We start from the raw sequence: 26811 nt of genomic DNA, 5'->3' as shown, positions 1-26811 counted from the left end.
CACAGACACGCACAGTTTTGGAATCTGCAAAGGACTACAGAAAACACCCACCCAATAGCTACAGAAAACACCCACCCAATAGCTACAGAATACACCCACCCAATAGCTACAGAAAACACCCACCCAATAGCTACAGAAAACACCCACCCAATAGCTACAGAAAACACCCACCCAATAGCTACAGAAAACACCCACCCAATAGCTACAGAAAACACCCACCCATTAGCTACAGAATACACCCATGGCGTTGCAGCCTTCTGCAATGGAATATGCAAATAGTAGAATCCTTGGGTATTACCCTTGGACTCAAGGTGCTCAGCTGATTTGAGTTTCACTGACCAGGGCTGTAACAACATATGAGGACACCGAGGTCCGGACCTCCGTAATTTTGTCTAATTTGAAGGGAAAAAAAGAATACAAATATAAATGTTATACACAATAAAAAATTTTTTTTACGAATCAACATCTAAATATTGCTCCCAGCGCTGATCAAAGCTCAGAAAGCTTATTTTCTTGATCTGACTGAGTTCTAAACACACAGGTCTGCCTCTTTGCGAATGAGTGGAATCATGAACAGTGGTTTGTTTTTTATGTTCGCCTGCTTCCCCCCGATTTGCCTTTTTAGCAGCACATTCATCACTCTCAACCGGCTTACTCCGCCCTCTGACGGCACAGGCCAAGGGCCTGAGATGTGAAACAAACCACCCCATCTCGGAGCCGACTCAAGTAGGCAACTAGAGACGCTGCTGACATTGTGTTTGCGAGATGCCGGACAAAAGGCCACTTTAAAACCGTCCTGCGACTCATGCCGTGTCAACAGACATCCCCCCCAAACAAACAAAAACCGACTCTCTGAGAATGCACAACTGATATATAGCCACTTTTAGATATGTCAGCCAGTTGCCAGCAGATACTTCTATTGCAATAACGTTGAAGGGCTCTGGCTAGTATTACTTAGCCAGCTAAGCCACTACATCACTGATATAGTGATTTGAGGCAATGTCTTAAGTAGTTGAACATGTTATTACTCCAACCAACTTTATCAAATCAAATCATATTTGATTTGTCACATGCGCCGAATACAACCTCACAGTGAAATGCTTGCTTACAAGCCCTTAACCAACAATGCAGTTAAGAAAATACATTTAAAAAAGTAAGACATAAGAATAACAAATAATTAAAGAGCAGCAGTAAAAAACAATAGCGGGGCTATATACAGGGGGTACCCGTACATAGTCAATGTGTGGGGGCACCGGTCAGTCGAGGTAATTGAGGTAATATGTACATGTAGGTAGAGTTATTAAAATGGCTATGCATAGATAATAACAGAGAGTAGCAGCAGCGTTCCAGAGGGGGGAGGCAAGGCAAATAGTCTGGGTAGCCATTTGATTTGATCTTCAGGAGTCTTATGGCTTGGGGGTAGAAGCTGTTTAGAAGCCTCTTGGACCTAGACTTGTGGCTCCGGTATTGCTTTCCGTGCGGTAGCAGGGAGAACAGTCTGTGATTAGGGTGGCTGGAGTCTTTGACCATTTTTAGGGCCTTCCTCTGACACCGCCTGGTATAGAGGTCCTGGTTGAAAGGAAGCTTGGCCCAGTGATGTACTGGGCCGTACGCACTACCCTCTGCAGTGACTTGCGGTCGGAAGCCGAGCAGTTGCCATACCAGGCAGTGATGCAACCAGGATGCTCTCAATGGTGCAGCTGTATATCCTTTTGAGTATCTGAGGACCCATGCCAAATCTTTTCAGTCTCCTGAGGGGGAATAAGAACAAATTCTTATTTACAATGACAGCCTACCCCGGCCAAACCATAACCTGGACGACTCTGGGCCAATTGTGCGTCGCCTTACGGGATTCCCAATCACGTCCGGTTGTGATACAGCCTGGAATCAAACCAGGGTCTGTAGTGACGCCTCCAGCACTGAGATGCAGTGCCTTAGACCGCTGCGCCACTTGGGAGCCCCTATCTATAACAGTGGACACTCACTGACACTATGGCTAGCCTGTGGGTATGTGTGATGTTGTGTTTCCTAGTTGGACAGATGGATGGATATGTGATGTCATACATCACTCAAAGCTGATGGGGTGTTGTTGAATTATGCTTGGCAGTAACGGCCTCTGGATATATGGCCTGCATCTCTTGAGTCTAAAATGTAATGATGGGTCTAAAGGCATGTATCTCTGACTCACGCCCTTGCTCCTCCATTGCACAGGCAGCTCTAAGAATAGCACATGTTGCTGCTTCCTGGTTCTTATCTGTGATAACACAAGTGGAGAAGGCAGGGTATCAGTCTGCACAGAAGCAGGAGGCCACATCCTGAAAACATACAGCATACACTAGAAGTGAGACCAAATGACCAAAATGTAAATTTCTGCTTCTGGAATGTTTGGAGATGTTTAATTGAATAGTTTTTAAAAATTACATTTATTTGAAAGGGGCAGTACACAGGAAACAAGGAAACAAGTGCCACCATGTGCCAGATTTAGACAAGAGGGCAATTCCCATCGACTCCCTGGGCAGGTGGTTAAAGCATCTAAATAGCTTTGTTGCTGTCTTTCTCCATTAACATGATTGAGTTACCCATTTTTACTTATTAATTTATATTTTATTCACTCTCACCCTAGCTGCTCCAGTTCTCCATTACAAGTCTGTGATCACTTTCCTACTGTTGTAATTATGTTCTAAAGCCAGCCCCTTGCCTGCAGTCTCTAGTTACCACACACACACACACACACACACACACACACACACACACACACACACACACACACACACACACACACACACACACTAATTCATCTTACAGGTCTAATTGGAAATGCTATGCGACGCTGGGACACTAAATCCCTTAATTGCAATTTCAATATTGCTTCACCATCAAGGTAGCTAGATGATGGACTGTATGTTGTATGTAGGGCCCAAAGATGTTTCTTCCCATGTGACCTGAACTATTCTGAGATCTATAGCCTCAGGCCCAGTAAAATGCCTGGGCCTAGACTACTACTGTATAGCATACTGATACGTGTGGGCTCTGATATTTAGCAAGTGTGTTGCTAAAGCTGTTAGGATTAGGATAGGGTTAGCAGTAGAGTTAGCAGTTAGCAGCGCAGCCTTTTAGCTGATGCATACTATTACCACTTTGCGTGTCACTGGGAGGCTGTTTAGCCTGATAAACAGCCTGTCCCTCACTGGCCCTGTGACCGTAAAGCTCCCTGCCTCGTCTTTTATTGGCACCGTGGACCAGAGCTGCTTTACCCAGACAGAGTGAATGAGTTATACTGCCTTGGCCCACAGCCCAGTCACACACCCGCCCACCCGGGCCTTTAGTCTTTAGCCGCATTGGAAGATGACTGCCTCGAGTCTACTGCTCTACTGAGAAGCCTGGGTAGGTCATGTTGACTAATGTGTGGAGCTGCAACTGGTCAACTCACGGATAGAGTTTGGGGTGTTACTATGGGACGTAGTAGGTCCAGCTGGCTGTTGATAGTAGTGTTTATGTTGATAGTGTTGCAGGTGGTGTTTATGTTGATAGTGTTGCAGGTGGTGTTTATGTTGATAGTGTTGCAGGTGGTGTTTATGTTGATAGTGTTGCAGGTGGTGTTTATGTTGATAGTGTTGCAGGTGGTGTTTATGTTGATAGTGTTGCAGGTGGTGTTTATGTTGATAGTGTTGAAGGTGGTGTTTATGTTGATAGTGTTGAAGGTGGTGTTTATGTTGATAGTGTTGAAGGTGGTGTTTATGTTGATAGTGTTGCAGGTGGTGTTTATGTTGATAGTGTTGCAGGTGGTGTTTATGTTGATAGTGATGCAGGTGGTGTTTATGTTGATAGTGTAGCAGGTGGTGTTTATGTTGATATTGTTGCAGGTGGTATGTATGTTGATAGTGTTGCAGGTGGTGTTTATGTTGATAGTGTTGAAGGTGGTGTTTATGTTGATAGTGTAGTAGGTGGTGTTTATGTTGATAGTGTAGCAGGTGGTGTTTATGTTGATAGTCTTGCAGGTGGTGTTTATGTTGATAGTGTTGAAGGTGGTGTTTATGTTGATAGTGTAGCAGGTAGTGTTTATGTTGATAGTGATTCAGATGGTGTTTATGTTGATAGTGATCTGGGTGGTGTTTATGTTGATAGTGTTGCAGGTGGTATGTATGTTGATAGTGTTGAAGGTTGTGTTTATGTTGATAGTGTTGAAGGTGGTGTTTATGTTGATAGTGTTGAAGGTGGTGTTTATGTTGATAGTGTTGCAGGTGGTATGTATGTTGATAGTGTTGAAGGTGGTGTTTATGTTGATAGTGATGCAGGTGGTGTTTATGTTGATAGTGTTGAAGGTGGTGTTTGTGTTGATAGTGTTGAAGGTTGTGTTTATGTTGATAGTGATCTAGGTGGTGTTTATATTGATAGTGTTGCAGGTGGTATGTATGTTGATAGTGTTGCAGGTGGTGTTTATGTTGATAGTGTAGCAGGTGGTGTTTATGTTGATAGTGTAGCAGGTGGTGTTTATGATGATAGTGATGCAGGTTGTGTTTATGATGATAGTGATGCAGGTGGTGTTTATAATGATAGTGATGCAGGTAATGTTTATGTTGATAGTGATGCAGGTGGTGTTTATGTTGATAGTGTTGCAGGTGGTGTTTATGTTGATAGTGTAGCAGGTGGTGTTTATGTTGATAGTGTTGAAGGAGGTGTTTATGTTGATAGTGTTGCAGGTGGTATGTATGTTGATAGTGTTGCAGGTGGTGTTTATGTTGATAGTGTAGCAGGTGGTGTTTATGTTGATAGTGTAGCAGGTGGTGTTTATGATGATAGTGATGCAGGTTGTGTTTATGATGATAGTGATGCAGGTGGTGTTTATGTTGATAGTGTTGCAGGTGGTGTTTATGTTGATAGTGATGCAGGTGGTGTTTATGTTGATAGTGTAGCAGGTGGTGTTTATGTTGATAGTGTTGCAGGTGGTATGTATGTTGATAGTGTTGCAGGTGGTGTTTATGTTGATAGTGTTGAAGGTGGTGTTTATGTTGATAGTGTAGTAGGTGGTGTTTATGTTGATAGTGTAGCAGGTGGTGTTTATGTTGATAGTCTTGCAGGTGGTGTTTATGTTGATAGTGATCTAGGTGGTGTTTATGTTGATAGTGTTGCAGGTAGTGTTTATGTTGATAGTGATTCAGATGGTGTTTATGTTGATAGTGTTGCAGGTGGTGTTTATGGTGATAGTGATCTAGGTGGTGTTTATATTGATAGTGTTGCAGGTGGTATGTATGTTGATAGTGTAGCAGGTGGTGTTTATGTTGATAGTGTAGCAGGTGGTGTTTATGATGATAGTGATGCAGGTTGTGTTTATGATGATAGTGATGCAGGTGGTGTTTATGTTGATAGTGTTGCAGGTGGTGTTTATGTTGATAGTATAGCAGGTGGTGTTTATGTTGATAGTGATGCAGGAGGTGTTTATGTTGATAGTGTTGCAGGTGGTATGTATGTTGATAGTGTTGCAGGTGGTGTTTATGTTGATAGTGTAGCAGGTGGTGTTTATGTTGATAGTGATCTAGGTGGTGTTTATGTTGATAGTGTTGCAGGTGGTATGTATGTTGATAGTGTTGCAGGTGGTGTTTATGTTGATAGTGTAGCAGGTGGTGTTTATGTTGATAGTGTAGCAGGTGGTGTTTATGTTGATAGTGATCTAGGTGGTGTTTATGATGATAGTGATGCAGGTTGTGTTTATGATGATAGTGATGCAGGTGGTGTTTATAATGATAGTGATGCAGGTAATGTTTATGTTGATAGTGATGCAGGTGGTGTTTATGTTGATAGTGTTGCAGGTGGTGTTTATGTTGATAGTGTAGCAGGTGGTGTTTATGTTGATAGTGATGCAGGAGGTGTTTATGTTGATAGTGTTGCAGGTGGTATGTATGTTGATAGTGTTGCAGGTGGTGTTTATGTTGATAGTGTAGCAGGTGGTGTTTATGTTGATAGTGTAGCAGGTGGTGTTTATGATGATAGTGATGCAGGTTGTGTTTATGATGATAGTGATGCAGGTGGTGTTTATAATGATAGTGATGCAGGTAATGTTTATGTTGATAGTGATGCAGGTGGTGTTTATGTTGATAGTGTTGCAGGTGATGTTTATGTTGATAGTGTAGCAGGTGGTGTTTATGTTGATAGTGATGCAGGTGGTGTTTATGCTGATAGTGATGCAGGTGGTGTTTATGTTGATAGTGTTGAAAGTAGTGTTTGTGTTGATAGTGTTGCAGGTGGTGTTTATGTTGATAGTGATGCAGGTGGGGTTTATGTTGATAGTGATGCAGGTGGGGTTTATGTTGATAGTGTTGAAGGTGGTGTTTATGTTGATAGTGTTGAAGGTGGTGTTTATGTTGATAGTGTTGAAGGTGGTGTTTATGTTGATAGTGTTGCAGGTAATGTTTATGTTGATAGTGTAGCAGGTGGTGTTTATGTTGATAGTGATGCAGGTGGTGTTTATGTTGATAGTGTTGCAGGTGGTGTTAACGTTGATAGTGTAGCAGGTGGTGTTTATGATGATAGTGATGCAGGTAATGTTTATGTTGATAGTGATGCAGGTGGTGTTTATGTTGATAGTGTTGCAGGTGGTGTTTATGTTGATAGTGTAGCAGGTGGTGTTTATGTTGATAGTGATGCAGGTGGTGTTTATGTTGATATTGATGCAGGTGGTGTTTATGTTGATAGTGATGCAGGTGGTGTTTATGTTGATAGTGATGCAGGTGGTGTTTATGTTGATAGTGTTGCAGGTGGTGTTTATGTTGATAGTGTAGCAGGTGGTGTTTATGTTGATAGTGATGCAGGTGGTGTTTATGTTGATATTGATGCAGGTGGTGTTTATGTTGATAGTGATGCAGGTGGTGTTTATGTTGATAGTGTTGAAGGATGTGTTTGTGTTGATAGTGTTGAAGGTAGTATTTGTGTTGATAGTGTTGCAGTTAATGTTTATGTTGATAGTGATGCAGGTGGGGTTTATGTTGATAGTGTTGAAGTTGGTGTTTATGTTGATAGTGTTGAAGGTGGTGTTTATGTTGATAGTGTTGCAGGTGGTGTTTATGTTGATAGTGATGATAGAGATGTGCGTTATTCTAGTAGTGCCATATGTGTGATGATGCTGTTGGTAAGGGAGCTCGGTATCTATGGCAGTTCATTGACGTTTGTTTTTGTTTCTATTGTTGTATGTTATCATCAATGGATTCTAGAGGCTGTATTTTCCAGCGATTGCAGGATTTGTATTTATTTTTATTGATTTCACCTTTATTTAACCAGGTAGGACAGTTGAGAACAAGTCCTCATTTGCAACTGCAACCTGGCCAAGATAAAGCAAAGCATTTCGACACATACAACAACACAGAGTTACACATGGAATAAACAAACATACAATCAATAATACAGTAGAAAAATATATACACAGCATGTGCAAATGAGGTAGGATAAGATATGTAAGGCAATAAATAGGCCATGGTGGTGAAGTAATTACAATATAGGAATTAAACACTGGAATGGTAGAATGTGCAGAAGATGAATGTACAAGTAGAGATACTGGGGTGCAAAGGAGCAAGATAAATAAATAAATACAGTATGGGGATGAGGTAGATTGGATTGGCTATTTACAGATGAGCTATGTATGAATTGGTGCAGAGATCTGTGAGCTGCTCTGACAGCTGGTGCTTAAAGCTAGTGAGGGAGGCAAGAGTCTCCAGCTTTAGTGATTTTTGCAGTTCGTTCCAGTCATTGGCAGCAGAGAACTGGAAGGAGAGGCGACCAAAAGGAAGAATTGGCTTTGGGGGTGACCAGTGAGATATACCTGCTGGAGCGTGTGCTACGGGTGGGTGCTGCTATGGTGACCAGTGAGCTGAGATAAGGCGGGGCTTTACCTAGCAGAGACTTGTAGATGACCTGGAGCCAGTGGGTTTGGCGACGAGTATGAAGCGAGGGCCAGCCAATGAGAGTGTACAGGTCGCAGTGGTGGGTAGTATATGGGGCTTTGGTGACAAAACGGATGGCACTGTGATAGACTGCATCCAATTTGCTGAGTAGAGTGTTGGAGGCTATTTTGTAAATGACATTGCCGAAGTCGAGGATCGGTAGAATGGTCAGTTTTACGAGGGTATGTTTGGCAGCATGAGTGAAGGAGGCTTTGTTGCGAAATAGGAAGCCAATTCTAAATTTAATTTTGGATTGGAGATGTTTAATGTGAATCTGGAAGGAGAGTTTACAGTCTAACCAGACACCTAGGTATTTGTAGTTGTCCACATATTCTAAGTCAGAACCATCCAGAGTAGTGATGCTGGACGGGCGGGCAGGTGCGGGCAGCGATCGGTTGAAGAGCATGCATTTAGTTTTACTTGCATTTAAGAGCAGTTGGAGGCCACGGAAGGAGAGTTGTATGGCATTGAAGATCATCTGGAGTTAACAGTGTTAGTTAAGTGTTAGTTAACAGTGTCCAAAGAAGGGCCAGAGGTATACAGAATGGTGTCATCTGCGTAGAGGTGGATCAAAGAATCACCAGCAGCGAGAGCGACATCATTGGTGTATACAGAGAAGAGAGTCGGCCCGAGAATTGAACCCTGTGGCACCCCCATAGAGAATGCCAGAGGTCAGGACAACTGAACTCCGTCTGAGAAGTAATTGGTGAACCAGGCGAGGCAGTCATTTGAGAAACCAAGGCTGTTGAGTGTGCCAATAAGAATGTGGTGATTGACAGAGTTGAAAGCCTTGGCCAGGTCGATGAATATGGCTGCACAGTAATGTCTCTTCTCGATGGTGGTTATGATATCGTTTAGGACCTTGAGCGTGTCTGAAGTGCACCCATGACCAGCTCTGAAACCAGATTGCATAGCGGAGAAGGTACGGTGTGATTCGAAATGGTCGGTAATCTGTTTGTTAACTATAAGGTTAAGATATGAAAAATACAGAAAAGTTCTTGCACACTGTTAAGAGTTTGAGACACTCCCATGGGTTTGGTATCCACAGCATTGTTCATAATGTCTTCCACATCTTCCCTCTCGTTATTTTAGTATTTTTGTGCTGCTGTAGGTGTGTGGAGGCCTTGGGTACACCATGTTTAATGTGTGTGTGTTCCTCTGCTGCTGTAGGTGTCTGGAGGCGTTCTGTATCTACGGCAGCGTGGGCCGGGTAGAGGAGCCGTATGTCAGCATCACGCGGAAGCGCCAGATGCCCAGGGGGGGCCAGTCTGAGGAGGTGGAGAGACAGGTGGGGCAGGCAGAGGGCAAGCTGTTCACCCACCGTGCCGCCTTCGCCCGCACCTCTGTCATCCAGGCCTTCCTGGGCTCCGCCCCCCAGCTCACCCTGCAGCTCTACATCTGTGTCCTGCAGCAGGGGGTGTCCATCGGCAGAGGTGAGTGGTGTGTGCGTGTGACTGTGTGTGTTTGTGTGTGTGTGAGGTGGAGAAGTGTGACTTTTAGTTGTTTCAATTTTCAGTGTCTGTATATGTCTGTGTTTCTATGCATGTGCGTGTGTGTGTGTGTGCGTGCGTGTATGTTTTCTCTCTGTTTGATCACACTTGAGTCATCTTGAGTTCCATGCGTTGAGGGACAGAGGCCCCCAACTTTCTCAGTTAATAGGAACCTCTTTGAGCCTGCACATGAACATAGTTGAGTTATATCTGCTTGTTACCCCCTATAGAGGCTCACTACAGAGACACAGTCCTTCCCCCAAATCCCTCCAGGCCGGTCCACCCCCCTCAGAGCAGTTTCACTTTTGCGTGGGCTGATTAGCTAAGTGCCACGTTGGAAATAAGCGGATGGTGTTTTCATGACTCAAAGTGGTATTACGCAACGCTCTCTAGCACTCTGCTATCAAGGTATTTTATTTAGATCACAGTCTTCAAACTCACTGTTTGAAATAACTGTTTTCATCCACCATCTGAATCATGATTATGCATAATATAGCAACTAGTATCACAGACACATTTGAGTTATGTCACACAGTCTGCTAATACTTCCCTGTTTTATTTTCTGTTATTGAGAATGTCATTCCAGACTGAAGAAGTGCTTTGCTGTGTGAGACTGAGTGTGACCAGAGGAAAAGCTTCAAGCTGTTTCGGTGGTCAGGCAGGATCTGACAGGTCTATGCTGTCAAAACAAAAGTGTCATGTGCTGACGACGTGAACTATGGCACTTGATATTGCAAATGCTAATCTGTAAATTGATCCAGTGGATCTTGTTTCTATTGTAATGTGTGTACACATTCAAATTTCTCTCAGCCTATCACACAATGTTATGCAAATAAGTTGCTGTATGTGAAGATGCGGGGGGGGGGGGGGGGGGGGGGGGGGGTGCTGAGTCCAGTGGGTTTGGAGAGGCGCTTGTGTGCGTCAGGTTAGTGTTGGGGTGCACTGTGTTCATCCAAATAAATTACAACTTGATTATTTCATGGAAAGTCATTGTCCTAGACTGTTTATGCTAGTTAATAACCTACCTGTACGTTTCGGTGGCCTTACAGAGTCGTTACAAATTGGTGGCAGCGGATTTTGGGATTAACAAATCAATTAGCTAACAGCAACTCACTCGTTTGGCTAACATTAGCTTGCTATCTGCGTGGGAAAATGGAGGGAGAAGTCAAACGACCCGGGAACAACAATCGACAGATGGTGGTAGATCAGCCAGGTGCAATGGACAGGCGGATTGACTGGCTGGCGTTCATGCCAGAATCTTTTGAGTGGAAAGAATGGACTTGAGCATACTGACTGGAATCTTACCTTTTTTTCAGGACAGGAAACTTAACGTGGGTGAGTGCATTGGTAAATTTGGCCATGATTTAAGCAGGCTAGCTTCAAGGGTCTACCCAGATTAGAGTGTGTGTGCACGTGATTCGCTTGCACGAGACCATTTTATTACACAGTGGTTGCAGTGATCTTCGTGTTCACCTGTGCAAGGCAGGACCAGAAATATTGGAAAGGGAATTAGCATTGCTACAGAGATTGATCAGATAAGACAGCTAGAATTGCTGGAAAACCAATACACTGCACAATACAAAGTGAACATGTGTGGCACAAGCAAGGTCACTCTGCCTCCAGTTGGAGACAACGTCAGAGTTCCAAAAGAGATGTTTGAGTCATTGTGTGAGAGCTTTGCACAGTGTGGTCCGAGGTACAACATCTAGGAGAGAAGGAGCCACATCAGATGCTGAGGCGTATTAGAGCAGATATTGTTTCCATGGTCTTCTACAGCAGCAATGGGAGATCTAGGTTCCCCGGGAGCGACAGAGGACGACCTATGGCAGAGGCCTGCTGGATAAAAAAAGATTGACCAGTCCACAGCAAGTGTTGTGGGGAGTGGGGTTTACCTTGAGTGCAAAATGGCTGACTTCTAGTGTGAGGTCATGGTGGACTCGTGGGCCCAGGTTTCCATGGTACATGAACAGGTATGGAGAAATGCTACTGGAGGTAAGAGTGGTAGATTGCAACCATACCACTGCACAGTTAAAGTAGCAAATGGACAGTTTCTCTCAGTACTGGGGAGCTGGTCCACAGTCATGAACATTGACGGTCTGAAACTGACCGGGGACTTTGTCGTTGTTAGTGACACAGACCAGTGTGCACTGATAGCGACAGACTTCCTGGTAAAATATGGGGCTGTACTTGATTTACAAAAGAAAACATGCTGTGTTTTGGGGAAGCAGAGTACACTGATTTTCAGGAGAGAGGCATGGAGAGTTTATAAAGGGATGACTGACACAATTATACCCTCCAGAAGTTACATATAAGTTGAGGGTACAGTAAACAATGACAAAATTGAGGATCTTCTTGAGCCGTGTGCTGAAGTCACTGATACAAGTTGGCAGCTCAGTGAAGGGGAAAATGCCAGTGCGTGTGATGAATGTCACCCCTGAATCATAGTTACTGCGGGAGGGCACTGAACTGGGGTTTCTCTATCTGGGAGAAGGGTAGTGAAGACACTATCGTTGCTAGCCTACAGGATTCTAAACTTCCGCCGTACTCTCCCACCACAGCAAAGTGGGACATAGAACAGTTAATGCAAGAACTGGACATAGATTGCAGACAGCTAACTGAGGTGCAGCTGAAAGCTGTAAAGGAAAAGGTGACACCGTCATAGGATGCCACCTTTCCAACTCAGTTCATCAAATTTCTGCCCTGCTGAAGCTGCCCCAGTTAACTGTAATTGCTATTATTATGAAGTGGAAGTGTCTAGGAGCAACAACTGCTCAGCAGCAAAGTGGTAGGCCACACAATCTCACAGAATGGGACCGCCAAGTGCTGAAGCGCGTAAAAATCACCTGTCCTCAGTTGCAACACCCACTCCCGAGTTCCAAACTGCCTCTGGAAGCAACGTCAGCACAATAACTGTTTGTCGGGAGCTTCATGAAATGGGTTTCCATGGCCGAGCGCCCGCACACAAGCCTAAGATCACCATGCGCAATACCAAGCGTCGGCTGGAGTGGTGTAAAGCACGCCAGCATTGGACTCTGGAGCAGTGGAAACGTGTTCTCTGGAGTTATGAATCACGCTTCACCATCTGGCATTCCAACGGACGAATCTGAGTTTGGTGAATGCCAGGAGAATGCTACCTGCCTGAATGCATAGTGCCAGCTGTAAAGTTTGGTGGAGGAGGAATAATGGTCTGGGGCTGTTTTTCATGGTTCGGACAAGGCCCCTCAGTTCCAGTGAAGGAAAATCTTAAAGCTACAGCATACAACAGCTGCCAACTTTGTGGAAAAAGTTTGGGGAAGGCCCTTTCCTGTTTCAGCATGACAATGCCTCCGTGCACAAAACGAGGTCCATACAGAAATGGTTTGTCGTGATTGGTGTGGAAGAACTTAACTGGCCTGCAGAAGAGCCCTGACCTCAACCCCATCGAACACCTATGGGATGAATTGGAACGCCGACTGCAAGCCAGGCCTAATCGCCCTGTTGTGGCTGAATGGATGCAAGTCCCCACATCAATGTTCCAACATCTAGAGGAAAGCTTTCCAAGAAGAGAGGAGGGGGAGGGGGGGGGGGGGCAACTCAATATTAATGTCCATGATTTTGGAATGAGATGTTCGACGAGCAGGTGTCCACATGTAGTGTATGTGCGAGAGTGTAGCACTGGTGATTTTAGATTGGGCGGCACAAAAATAGTCCAGCATAATATTAACACATGGGACACCAGGCCTATCAAAATCAGGTTCCGTGTGAATTACAGAAGGTTAAACGAGAACACTGTAAAATATGCATATCCACTTCCTATGATAGATGAGGCCTTGAACGCTCTTGCCGGTGCTCAGTAGTTTTCCATTTTAGACTTAGCCAGTGGGTACTGGGAAGTTGAGATGCACCCTTCGAGATGCACCCTGAGGGTCATAGCAAAACTGCTTTTGTGACAAAGAGAGGGCTTTTCGAATTCCAGGTCATGGGGTTTTGGTTGACAAATTCTCCAAGCAGCTTCCAGCATCTCATGGACCTGGTGTTGGCTGACTCATAGTGGACAATATCTCTGGTGCACTTAGACGACATCATAGTGTTTGGTTGTACATTCCAAGAGCATGTGAAGCGCTTATACGAGATTTTCAGTAGATTGGAACAGTCAGGATATAAGGTGAAACCATCTAAGTGCCATTTGTTCAGGTGACAGGTGAGCTACACATCATCTCGCCTGAGAGAGACAGTCAGGTCATGGCCTAGCCCCGAGTCACTGACAGAGACAGTCAGGTCATGGCCTAGCCCCGAGTCACAGACAGAGACAGTCAGGTCATGGCCTAGCCCCGAGTCACAGACAGAGACAGTCAGGTCATGGCCTAGCCCCGAGTCACAGACAGAGACAGTCAGGTCATGGCCTAGCCCCAAGTCACTGACAGAGACAGTCAGGTCATGGCCTAGCCCCGAGTCACTGACAGAGACAGTCAGGTCATGGCCTAGCCCCGAGTCACAGACAGAGACAGTCAGGTCATGGCCTAGCCCCAAGTCACTGACAGAGACAGTCAGGTCATGGCCTAGCCCCGAGTCACAGACAGAGACAGTCAGGTCATGGCCTAGCCCCGAGTCACAGACAGAGACAGTCAGGTCATGGCCTAGCCCTGAGTCACAGACAGAGACAGTCAGGTCATGGCCTAGCCCCAAGTCACAGACAGAGACAGTCAGGTCATGGCCTAGCCCCAAGTCACTGACAGAGACAGTCAGGTCATGGCCTAGCCCTGAGTCACAGACAGAGACAGTCAGGTCATGGCATAGCCCCGAGTCACAGACAGAGACAGTCAGGTCATGGCCTAGCCCCGAGTCACAGACAGAGACAGTCAGGTCATGGCCTAGCCCCGAGTCACTGACAGAGACAATCAGGTCATGGCCTAGCCCTGAGTCACAGACAGAGACAGTCAGGTCATGGCCTAGCCCCGAGTCACTGACAGAGACAGTCAGGTCATGGCCTAGCCCCGAGTCACTGACAGAGACAGTCAGGTCATGGCCTAGCCCCGAGTCACAGACAGAGACAGTCAGGTCATGGCCTAGCCCCGAGTCACTGATAGAGACAGTCAGGTCATGGCCTAGCCCCGAGTCACTGATAGAGACAGTCAGGTCATGGCCTAGCCCCGAGTCACTGACAGAGACAGTCAGGTCATGGCCTAGCCCCGAGTCACTGACAGAGACAGTCAGGTCATGGCCTAGCCCCGAGTCACTGATAGAGACAGTCAGGTCATGGCCTAGCCCCGAGTCACTGACAGAGACAGTCAGGTCATGGCCTAGCCCCGAGTCACTGACAGAGACAGTCAGGTCATGGCCTAGCCCCGAGTCACTGACAGAGACAGTCAGGTCATGGCCTAGCCCCGAGTCACTGACAGAGACAGTCAGGTCATGGCCTAGCCCCGAGTCACTGACAGAGACAGTCAGGTCATGGCCTAGCCCCGAGTCACTGACAGAGACAGTCAGGTCATGGCCTAGCCCCAAGTCACTGACAGAGACAGTCAGGTCATGGCCTAGCCCCGAGTCACTGACAGAGACAGTCAGGTCATGGCCTAGCCCCGAGTCACTGACAGAGACAGTCAGGTCATGGCCTAGCCCCGAGTCACTGACAGAGACAGTCAGGTCATGGCCTAGCCCCGAGTCACAGACAGAGGCTAGAAGCTTTTTAGGCCTGGCGTCATACTACAGGAGGTTCAGACCAGATTTTGCAGCTACGGCGGAGCCCTTGTACAGATTTACAGATAAGGGGAAAACATTTTAGTGGCACTCAGCGTGTGAAGTGGCCTTTATTGAACCAAAGTCCAAGCTTACCACATCCCCCATATGTGCTTTCTCTGACCTAAATCTAGATTTCATAATGGATACTGACACATGTGACACAGGCATAGGGGCAGTCCTCTCCCAGAAACATGAGGGTAGGGAGAGAGTAGTAGCATATGCCAGTTGGCCACTGTCAACAGGAGAGGATGTACTCAACTACCAAGAAGGAGCTTCTTGCTGTGGTAGTGTTTCTTAAACATTTCAAACACTTTCTGCTGGGAAGGAAATGATCACAGCTCACTGAGGTGGCTGAGTACCTGAGGTACAGTTAGCTAGGTGCCTAGAGAAACTGGAGCCGTAGGACTATGATATTGTCCACAGGCCACTGCACAGTAATGCAGATGGTGTGTCATGCCGACACAGACAGACAGTGTAGACTCTCTGAGAGCCAGCCAGACAGCTCCCACAAATGCAGCTTTCCTGTTGGAAGCACAGGATAGAGACCCGGTGGTCTCCCAGTTAAAGACATGGAAAACAGGTGGTAGAGCAGAGCTGGAATCTGAGCCAACGTTGAAGTGTTTCAAACAAGTGTGGGAGGCATTACATGTGAAGAATGGAGTGTTATGCCTTTAGAGTTAAAACTATGAGACAGTTGACACCATCTGGAGAGGGGTTGTACCAGATGAGCTCGTACTGTACATGAGATACTTACCTTTATCCGCAATGATAGAACAGCAGGCCATTTAGGAGTTAATACGCTCACCAGTAAAATCAGAGCAAGATGTTATTGTCCAGGCTGGCAGAGAGCCATAAAGCCGTGGTGTAAGGGCAGTGGGGAGCTGCATACAAATGACATGGTCCAGCCCCCAGAGCGCCCAGGACAAGTTCTGTCACAGGTTGCTCTTTCCAGAGGATATCTATAGACTTAATGGGTTCATTTACAGACAAGATGAGGTAACAAGCCCATTATGGTAGTGTCCGATTGCTTTATTACAGTAGGTTTGTCAGAGGCATATGCCATACCCAATCAGGAAGCAGTAAGAGCGGACAAGAAACTGGTAGAGGAATTTGTGTTGAAGCTAGGTGTTCCTTGCTCAATCTCTAGCGATCAGGGGCAAAAAAAACAACAACAATTGGCTGTTACAGTCTGTCTTGTCCCATCACTGAAACTCCCGTATGGACTCGGGAGAGGTGAAGGTCAAGAGCTGTGCTTTCTCTGAAACACAACCCCACACCATTGTGTCAGAGGAAACACTGTACAACTGGCAACCGTGTTAGCGTGAATGCGCCCATCCCACCACAGGAGTCGCTAGAGCACAGTGGGACACAGACATCCCAGCCAGTCAAACCCTCCCCTAACACAGATGACGCTGGGCCAATTGTGCGTCGCCTCATGGGTCTCCCGGTCACAGCCGGCAGCGACACAGCCCGGTATCAAACCAGGATCTGTAGTAATGCAGCTAGCACTGCGATGCAGTGCCTTAGACCGCTGCACCACTCAGAAGGCCCAGAGTTTTTAGAAAGAAATACAATATTTTACAAATGAACAAACAATAACTACTTAGTACAACCCACAATCAGATGGTTTATGGGAAAGAAAACAGAACTCTACTCTGCTATAACTTTTAGTTGATGACAATCAGAGAAATTGGTACGAGATTCTCCCATATGTGATTATGTCATACAGGAGTAGTGTTCAATCTTCCACAGAGTTCACACCATACAAGGTGCTGCTCGCTACTGAAATGACTACCTGTTGATGTGGTTATGGGAACACAACAAAATGAAGGGAAACAATATGTTTCTCAGTATGTACAAAAGGTACATGCGTATTTAAGCACTGTAAGGGCCACAGGTAAACAAAATAAAAACTTTGGTCTAAAGGTGACACCCCAGAGGTATGAGGAAAATGACTATGTGTGGCCTAGAGCCTACCAGAGGAAAATGACTATGTGTGGCCTAGAGCCTACCAGAGGAAAATGACTATGTGTGGCCTAGAGCCTACCAGAGGAAAATGACTATGTGTGGCCTAGAGCCTACCAGAGGAAAATGACTATGTGTGGCCTAGAGCCTACCAGAGGAAAATGACTATGTGTGGCCTAGAGCCTACCAGAGGAAAATGGAGTTGAAATGTGTCTTCTGCATTTCACCCTACCCCTCTGAATCAGAGAGGTGCAGGGGGCTGCCTTAATCAACATCCGGGAGCAGTTGTTGTTGGGTGTTAACTGCCTTGCTCACAGGAAGAACAGCACATTTTTCCACCTTGCCGGCTCAGAGATTCAAACCAGCGACCTTTTGTTTACTGGCCCAATACTCTTCACTGCCCGGCTACCTGCCACAGGTAGCCCAGTGGTTAGAGCATTGGGCCAGTAACTGAAAGGTTGCTAGATCGAATCCCTGAGCTGACAAGGTAAAAATCTGACCTTCTTCCCCTGGACAAGGCTGTTAACCCGCTGGCCATTGTTATAAATAAGAATTTGTTCTTAACTGACTTGCCTAGTTAAAAGAAGGTTAAATAAAAAAATATAGAGGCTGTTAATGTGTCAGCTGAAAAGTAACTCGACACTGTCAGGACTGAAAGCTCAGTCAAAGACACAGTGACTCATGTAAACACTGAAATGCCCTGTGAACCTGCAGAAGAAAGTGTTTCGTGAGACGGGTCAAGCACCTGAGTCAGCAGAAGGTCAGGGAGGTATCACTATTAGGAAGCCTGTTTGGCAGGAGGGATTTGTGTTGAACACGGTTATTCAACACAGGGTGTGTTTTAGTCTGAGAAGGTTGTAATGTAATGTGTGTACACATTTGAATGTCTCTCAGCCTATTTCACAATGTTATGCAAATGCTGTATGTGATGATGCTGGGGGCATGCTGAGTCACAGTGAGTTTGGAGAGGCGCTTGTGTTCGTTGGGTTAGTGCTGGGGTGTACTGTGTTCATCCATATAAACAACAACTTCATTATTTCATGGGAAATCATGGTCCTAGACTGTTTATGCTAGTTAACAAACTATGTGTGAGTTTTGGTGGCTTTACAGGCTGTTTACACTATGTACAGTTAGTGAATGAATGAACAGTCATATTAATTAAGAGCTCAGCCACAAATGACAAAACAATATTGAATGGAATGGAATATTCTGAATGCGCTCTCTCTCTCTCTCTGTTTCTCTCTCTCTCTCTCTCCCTCTCTCTCTCTCTGTCTCTCCGTCTCTCTCCGTCTCTCTCTGTCTCTCTCACTCCCAGGCACCCTCATGGTGATCTCCCTGCTGTCCATCGTATATGGTGCCCTGCGCTGCAACATTCTGGCCATCAAGATCAAGTATGACGACTATGAGGTGGACGTGCGTCCCGCCGCCTACCTCTGCATATTCCTGTGGCGCAGCTTCGAGATCGCCACGCGCGTCACCGTCCTGGTCCTCTTCAGCTCCGTACTGCAGCTCTGGATCCTCCCTGTGGTTCTGCTCAACTTCTTCCTCTTCTTCCTCTACCCGTGGGTGCTGTTTTGGCAGAGCCACTCGCCCTTCCCGGAGAACATCGAGAAGACGCTAACCCGGGTGGGCACCACCATCGTCCTCTGTCTCCTCACGTTCCTCTACGCAGGCATCAACATGTTCTGCTGGTCGGCGGTGCAGCTGAAGCTCAACGACCCAGACCTGATCAACAAGTCCCAGAACTGGTACCGCATGGCCGTGTACTACATGCTGAGGTTCGTGGAGAACGCCTCTCTGCTTCTGCTGTGGTACATCTACAAGACAGACTTCTATAGGTTCATCTGTGCTCCGTTGTTAGTGCTGCAGCTGCTGGTGGCCTACGCTATGGCCATCTTCTTCATGCTGGTGTTCTATCAGTTCTGCCACCCCTGTAGGAAGCTCTTCTCCTCCAATATGACCCAAGGCCTGTGGGACTGCTCCGCCCTGCTCTGTTTAGTCTGCTACGCTCCTGACAGGGACGCCGTCAGGCCAATAGAGAAGGCTGGTCTGGACCCTCTGGCACCCGACCCCACCCCCCACACGGAGACAGCCAATGACACGTCATATGATGTGGCCAATGACACGGCATACACCATGCCCAATGACACAATGACCTATGACATGCCCAATGACACGACTCATGAAGTGTTGAGCGAGATGAATGGCGATGTAAGCCACAGTCTGTCCAGCAACACTTAAAGAGCTGTGATTGGTTGTGTGTAGGGTAGGGCTGCACGATATTGGCAAAAACTCGAATTGTGATTTTTGGACCAAATATTGTGATTGTGATTTGACTTGCGATATAGATACAAAACCTTTGGCTGAACTGTTGGAATCGTTGAAATAGAATGACTTATATTAAGAAACAAAGTGGAAAGTAGCGTTGGCCTTGTTTGGAACTGTTGACTGCATTTGACCGACAGAACAGCATGCAAATGTATAGTGGGAAGCAGTCGCAATAGTAGAGGGAGAGAGATGACGAACCGAGGCAACTATAAAAACGGACAATACACACAGCTTAGTGCCGTTTCAAAATATTGCATGCGATATGGATCTCTTGCGATATGGCTTTTGCAAATGTCAATATTGTGATTTGATGTGAATTCTATTAATTCTGCAGCCCTAGAATAGGGTCAGGAGTGTTCCTAAACTTGTGACTGAACCAGGAAGAGGCTTTCCTGTTCAGGTCAGGTGGTCTGGAAATACTCCTGGTCCTAGTTATGTGCCATTCAGAGGAAGGTGGACACAGAGCAACATTTGCTGTACTGTCTCCTTCTGTAAGTGCCATATGAACCCCTCTGTCCTACCTGTCAGTTTACAATGAACTAGGGTTGCAAAATTCTGGGAACTTTTCAAAAATTCCCTGGTTTTCCAGGAATTCTGGTTGGAGGTTTCCCCTATTTCCGGTTTATTCCCTCGTAATTCCAGGAATCTTCCAACCAGGATTTCTGGAAAACCAGGGAATTTTGGGAAAGTTACTTGAATTTTGCAACTCTACTCTGAGCCGTAATCTGAACTGTACACTGAACCGTAATCTGAACTATACACTGAACCATACTCTGAACCGTACTCTGAACCATACTGTGAACCATACACTGAACCGTAATCTGAACCATACACTGAACCATACACTTAACCATAATCTGAACCGTAATCTGAACCATAATCTGAACAATACACTGAACCAGACACTGAACCATAATCTGAACCATACACTGAACCATAGCCATAATCTGAACTGTAATCTGAACCATAATCTGAACAATACTCTGAACCCTATGATCTTAACCCCATACCCATAACCTTATTCTAATGTGTGTCTCTAACCAAATCATTTGAACGCTATCATTCTGTTTAACCCTTAACCCCTGTTCTGTTACCAAACCCCAAAACTGTAACCCCTTACTCCCCTAACCAATGCTGCAAAGGCAGTATCCCCTTGCCATGGAGAGAGACTACAGCTTCACTGTTAGTGTATAATGGAAGAACAGGCAATGTATGATATCATCCACCAGCCGGCTCTCTCTGAATTTAGCCAGGGGATGAGGTTAGGCAATGTACAGTGATGCTGACGAAGTAGTTCTTGTGAGAATGTCCTTACGCAGTCCGTGATGTTTATTCTACCTAAGCCAGTATTACCGACCAACCACAGACAAATCATTGGATGTAGGGATTCTTCAGCAACGGACTCAACTACTGACATAGTATCAGTGTTTCAGTGTTGAACAGACTTTCCTACAACCAGAATGTAACTTGTCTGCAGCCTTTTCTATGGAAGTCAAGTCCTGGCGGTATGGACAGAACGCTACACTCAGACAGATTAAACTGGTCCGAAGTGAGTCTGCCACAATAGCTTTTCTAATGAGGTTTCCTAATTTGGTTATGCATTTCATAGAACTAAATACTTGTCTATATAGTCACTCACATGAATCAATCAATCAAATGTATTTATAATGCCCTTTTTACATCAGCAGATATACAGAAACCCAGCCTAAAACCCCAAACAGCAAGCAATGCAGATGTAGAAGCACGGTGGCTAGGGAAAAACTCCCTAAAAAGGCAGGAACCTAGAAGAAACCTAGAGAGGAACCAGGCTCTGAGGGGTGGCCAGTCCTCTTCCAATGGACTTATACATTTCATTACTACATTACTCATCAGAATTGACCAAGTATTTGGGATTTAGTGTATTTACAGTGTTTCACATTGGCATGGGGGTGTGCATGTACTGAACTGGACCCATCACCCACCACATACACATTTTAAAGCTTTGTGTGGTGTAATGTAAATATTGGGTTGGGTTTACTGTTTTTTTCCTTTGTACACTCTACTCTTACGGCTGCGACCAACGCTGCTTTTATACTTCCTTGAAAAAGAGCTTAATCATTGATGTGCGTGCTGCTTCTGTGGTGTTTCTAAGTGCTTGTGACAAGGGTGACAGTGATTTCTAAGCCAGCACTAGAGTACATGTAAAGAGACCCATCTCTCATCAAACAGACAGGAAACACATAACTGTATTTCAGACAGGAGACACCAAGTGTTTGTTTTACCATTTATTCTAAAAGATTTCAATACAAGCAATACGTTAGTCTTGGCATTAGAGGCTCTGCTCCTTCGGGGTAGCTCACTGCCAGAGCATGCATAATGTTTAGATAATAATAATTACAGGCAGAGAGAAAGGTATTCTGTACCATTCCTCCTGCAGGAAGGGAACAGAACCAAGCAGGTGGACACGGGTGGGAAAGCAGAAAACAGACATGCATGGCGAGTAACGCATGTCATAGCAATAGCATGTCAGCAAGAACAGCAGTGCATAGTTTGTGTGCGGCAGCCATCAGAGAAAGTGTGTGTAGAGCCTGGTGGACTAAATAGACTGCCATATTAGAGTGATGAATCTAATGGGTGAAATATCAGCTACGGTTGCGCTTGGTGTACTGAACCCACCGCATGACCACGGCCATCTGGGCGCCTTCGAGCGGATCACATTTGTCAAGTCGGTGACCATCATCAGCACCTTTCAAAGTGTGTTGCATTATAGAGACAAAAATTGTCCGACTTGCATGAACTTTACATCAACCATGTGATCAAAGGTCGACTGCTTGAACTTTACAACAACCATGTGATCAAAGGTCGACTGCTTGAACTTTACAACAACCATGTGATCAAAGGTCGACTGCTTGAACTTTACAACAACCATGTGATCAAAGGTCGACTGCTTGAACTTTACAACAACCATGTGATCAAAGGTCGACTGCTTGAACTTTACAACAACCATGTGATCAAAGGTCATAAAGTTTCAACTGCAGTCGACTTCGATTTTCTGCAGTTGCTCCTCACCAGCTGCAACTTGCCGCCATCGCCTGCATTGTGGGAGTCACTATTTGTCAACCAATCATGACAATATTTTTGTTTGACCCATGCAAACAGGACCATAGATGTGACTAAACAGGAAGCAACTTTGCTACGATTCATATGTAAGGTGCATTTGGAAAGTATTCAGACCCCTTGACTTTTCCCACATTTTGCTACGTTACAGCCTTATTCTAAAATTGATTCCCCCCCCCCCCCCCCCCCCATAAATCTACACACAATACCCCATTTTGACAAAGCAAAAACTGGGTTTTAGAAATGTTTGCAAATGTATAAAATAAAAATATATATATATATATATATAATTTACATATATATAATTTACATAGGTATTCAGACTTTTTACTCAGTACTTTGATGAAGCACCTTTGGCAGCGATTACAGCCTTGAGTCTTCTTGGGTATGACGCTACAAGCGTTGGACAGTTGTATTTGGGGAGTTTCTCCCATTCTTCGCTGCAGATCCTCTTCGAGATCTGTCAAGTTGGATGGGGAGTGTTGCTGCACAGCTATTTTCAGGTCTCAGAGATGATCGATCGGGTTCAAGTCCGGGCTCTGTCTAGGTCACTCAAGGACATTCAGAGACGTGTCCCGAAGCCACTCCTGTGTTGTATTGGCTGTGTGCTTCGTGTCGTTGTTCTGTTGGAAGGTGAACCTTGTCCCCAGTCTGAGGTCCTGAGTGCTCTGGAGCAGGTTTTCATCAAGGATCTCTCTGTGCTCCGTTCATCTTTCCCTCGATCCTGACTAGTCTCCCAGTCCCTGCCTCTGAAAAACATCCCCAGAGCATGATGCTACCACTAACATGCTTCACTGCAGGGACGGTGCCAGGTGTCCTCAAGACGTGACACTTGGCATTCAGGCCAAAGAGTTCAATCTTGGTTTCATCAGACCAGAGAATCTTGTTTCTCATGGTCTGAGAGTCTTTAGGTGCCTTTTGGCAAACTCCAAGTGGTCTGTCATGTGCCTTTTACTGAGGAGTGGCTTCCATCTGGTCACTCTACCATAAAGGCCTGTTTTGTGAAGTGCTGCAGAGGTGGTTAACCTTCTGGAAGGTTCTCCAATCTCCACAGAGGAACTCTGGAGCTCTGTCAGAGTGACCATCGGGTTCTTGGTCACCTCCCTGACCAAGGCCCTTCTCCCCCGATTGCTCAGTTTGGCCTGGCAGCCAGCTCTAGGAAGAGTCTTGGTGGTTCCAAACTTCTTCCATTTAATAATTATGGAGGCCACTGTGTTCTTGGGACCTTCAATGCTGCAGAATTCTTTTGGCACCCTTCCCCAGATCTGTGTCTCATCACAATCCTGTCTCGGAGTTCTACGGACAATTCCTTCAACCACATGGCTTGGTTTTTGCTCTGAAATGCACTGTCAACTGTGGAACCTTATATAGACAGGTGTTTGTCTCTCCAAATCATGTCCAATCAAATGAATTTACCACAGGTGGACACCAATCAAGTTGTAGAAACATCTCAAGGATGATCAATGGAAACAGGATGCACCTGAGCTCAATTTCGAGTCTCATAGCAAAGGGTCATAATTGTTTTTCTTCCACCTTTATTTAACAAGGTAGGCCAGTTGAGAACAAGTTCTCATTTACAACTGCGACCTGGCCAAGATAAAGCAAAGCAGTGCGACAAAAACAACAACACAGAGTTACGCATAAACAAATGTACAGTCAATAACACAATATAAAAATCAATGTACAGTGTGTGCAAATGTAGAAGAATAGTGAGGTAAGGCAATAAATATGCTGTAGAGGCAAAAATAATGACAATTTAGCATTAACACTGGAGTGATAGATGTGCAGATGATGATGTGGAGGTGGGGATACTGGGGTGCAAAAGAGCAAGAGGATAAATAACAATTTGGGAATGAGGTAGTTGGGTGTGTTATTTACAGATGGGATGTGTACAGGTACAGTAAGCTGCTCTGACAGCTGATGCTTAAAGTTAGAGAGGGAGATATAAGAATCCAGCTTCAGTAATTTTTGCAATTCGTTCCAGTCATTGGCAGCAGAGAACTGGAAGGAAAGGCGGCCAAAGGAAGTGTTGGCTTTGGGGATGACCAGTGAAATATACCTGCTGGGGAACATGCTATGGTTGGGTGTTGCTATGGTGACCTGTGAGCTGAGATAAGGCGGGGCTTTACCTAGCAAAGACGTATAGATGACTTATGGAAATAAGGTATTTCTGTTTTTGCTAAAATTTCTGAAAACCTGTTTTTGCTTTGTCATTATGGGGTATTGGGCGTAGATTAATTATAATTGTTTTTTAAAATCCGTTTTATAATAAGTCTGTAATGTAACAAAATGTGGAAAAAGTCAAGGGGTCTGAATACAGTAGATATGTACAAATGAATGTGCTATTTGAGGCTCTCTCACCAATTGATATTACATGCATATATTTAATTTTGTGAGTGTGTGATATGGGGGTTGGAGACGTGTTTATTTTGATATTACAAAGAACAACTTTTATAAATGATGGCAACACTGCCATGTTGTGCTGAGCGTTGCTGTTGGAAAGCCACATCAGTGTCCGACTTTCGGCTGTAGTAGATGCACCTCCCCTGACTTCACTTCTTGACTTTTGTCTGCAGTCGGTTGCTTTAGCCTTACCACTCTCTCTCCATCTCACACTTTTGCACGTTTCCAGCACGCTTTGGTTTTGATTCAGCTTTGTAAGGGCAATAGTCAGCAGCAGCTGTTGTTGATGTGGTGCCAGTGAGATGCTTTGATTGGATGTCTATGTGTTTTGCTCATTCATGCTGTGCTATTGTATGTCTCTGAGTCTGTCTGGTGTTTCATTATGTATGGAAATATACACACAGACTTGCACAATATCTATTTGAAATGTGTTTAATATTTGTCATGGTAAAAAGTGTCTTTGTATAGCTTGAATCTTACATGTATTAATGTGTGTGTTGTATATTTATTTTATATGTGTCTTTATTTGCACTAGCTCTTCTTTTGCAATGCAGTTGCACGGGGCTTGATGACATTTAGTATCATATGAATGCTACATATAGTTTTTATTAAAAAAGACAATCTTTGAAGCCAAACAGAATTTTTGATATCTATAAAAATCTAATGAACACACACACAGTATTGTGAATCAATTTCAGAGAGAATGATTATTAAAATATGAAATTCAAACAATATGTGAAGTACATTTATGTGACTTATTGAGTGATTGTTTTGTCATCATCGGACCCCATATACTGACTTATACTGACCCCTAGTGGAACAATACAGAAACACAACTGACTGTGAAAATCTCATCCACCAAGACCAGAAAGGATGACAGTGGTGGGAAAAGTACCCAATTATCATTCCAGTAAAATACTCATTCAATAAAAGTATTTGGTTTTCAATATACTTAAGTATCAAAAGTAAAAGTATAAATCATTTCAAATTCTTCATATTAAGCAAACCAGAAAGCACGATTTTCTTATTTATTTTATGGATAGTCAGGGGCACATTCTAACACTCAGACATAATTCACAAACAAAGCATTTGTGTTCAGTAAGTCCTCCAGATAAGAGGCAGTAGGGATGGCCAGGCATGTTCTCTTGACAAGTGTGTGAATTGGACCATTTTCCTGTCCTGCTAAGCTCAAGTACTTTTGTGTGTCAGGGAAAATGTATGAGTGAAAAGTAAATTACTTTCTTTGGAATATAGTGAAGTAAAAGTTGCAAAAAATATCAAATGTACTGATACCCCCCAAAACAAGGAGCGGTAGCAAGTTTTGACAATGGAATCCAGCCAATATTCCTCTAGTTTGTTAGGCTGGGATCAAATTCTTTACAAGTTCCATTTCTCCGACTCTCCATCGTTGAAGTAATTGATCTGCTTTGCTTGGTGAACAGAATAGTATAGAAACAGCTTTCACTTCTACAATGAGTGATTACCTCATTGTAATCAACAAAATGCTTAAAGCAGGGCTGCAATCATCCAACTGAGGCAATCATTTTCAGAAGATTTCTTAGGTAAACGTTTCACCAGCCATAACCTCTCTCATCATTAGGCTCAGGATAGCCTTGCTTCATCAGACCTGTACAGGCAGACTCAGGATAGCCTTGCTTCATCAGACCTGTAGAGGCAGACTCATCATCAGGCTCAGGATAACCTTGCTTCATCAGACCTGTACACAGACTCAGGATACCCTTGTTTCATCAGACCTGTACAGGCAGACTCGTCATCAGGCTCAGGATAGCCTTGCTTCATCAGACCTGTAGAGGCAGACTCATCATCAGGCTCAGGATAGCCTTGCTTCATCAGACCTGAACAGGCAGAGTCGTCATCAG

The 26811-nt window shown here is 44.9% G+C and overlaps 1 protein-coding gene across 2 annotated transcripts in view; it reads left to right on the top strand.

The window, feature by feature from the left end:
• xk (X-linked Kx blood group antigen, Kell and VPS13A binding protein) overlaps window positions 1-25663 on the top strand; it is a 31090-nt gene extending 5427 nt beyond the window's left edge. The window contains exons 2-4 of one of the 2 annotated variants that reach the window (XR_016494832.1): window positions 9102-9364; window positions 18420-20981; window positions 21118-25663. Coding sequence is in view for 1 of the 2 variants with exons in the window: in XM_021597838.3 (XP_021453513.1) it covers window positions 9102-9364; window positions 18420-19345 (1189 nt within the window). In the remaining variant the exon portion in view is untranslated. Of the gene's footprint in view, window positions 1-9101; window positions 9365-18419 lie in introns of both variants that reach the window. The other variant, XM_021597838.3, reaches the window with a different exon arrangement.
• Window positions 25664-26811: the final 1148 nt, after the last annotated feature.

This window comes from Oncorhynchus mykiss, chromosome 3 (assembly GCF_057628025.1).
Source record: "Oncorhynchus mykiss isolate SJ-2025 chromosome 3, ASM5762802v1, whole genome shotgun sequence".
NCBI lineage: Eukaryota > Metazoa > Chordata > Actinopteri > Salmoniformes > Salmonidae > Oncorhynchus > Oncorhynchus mykiss.
Note: the sequence above shows the minus strand (reverse complement) of the source record. Positions and strands in the feature narration are given on the sequence as shown.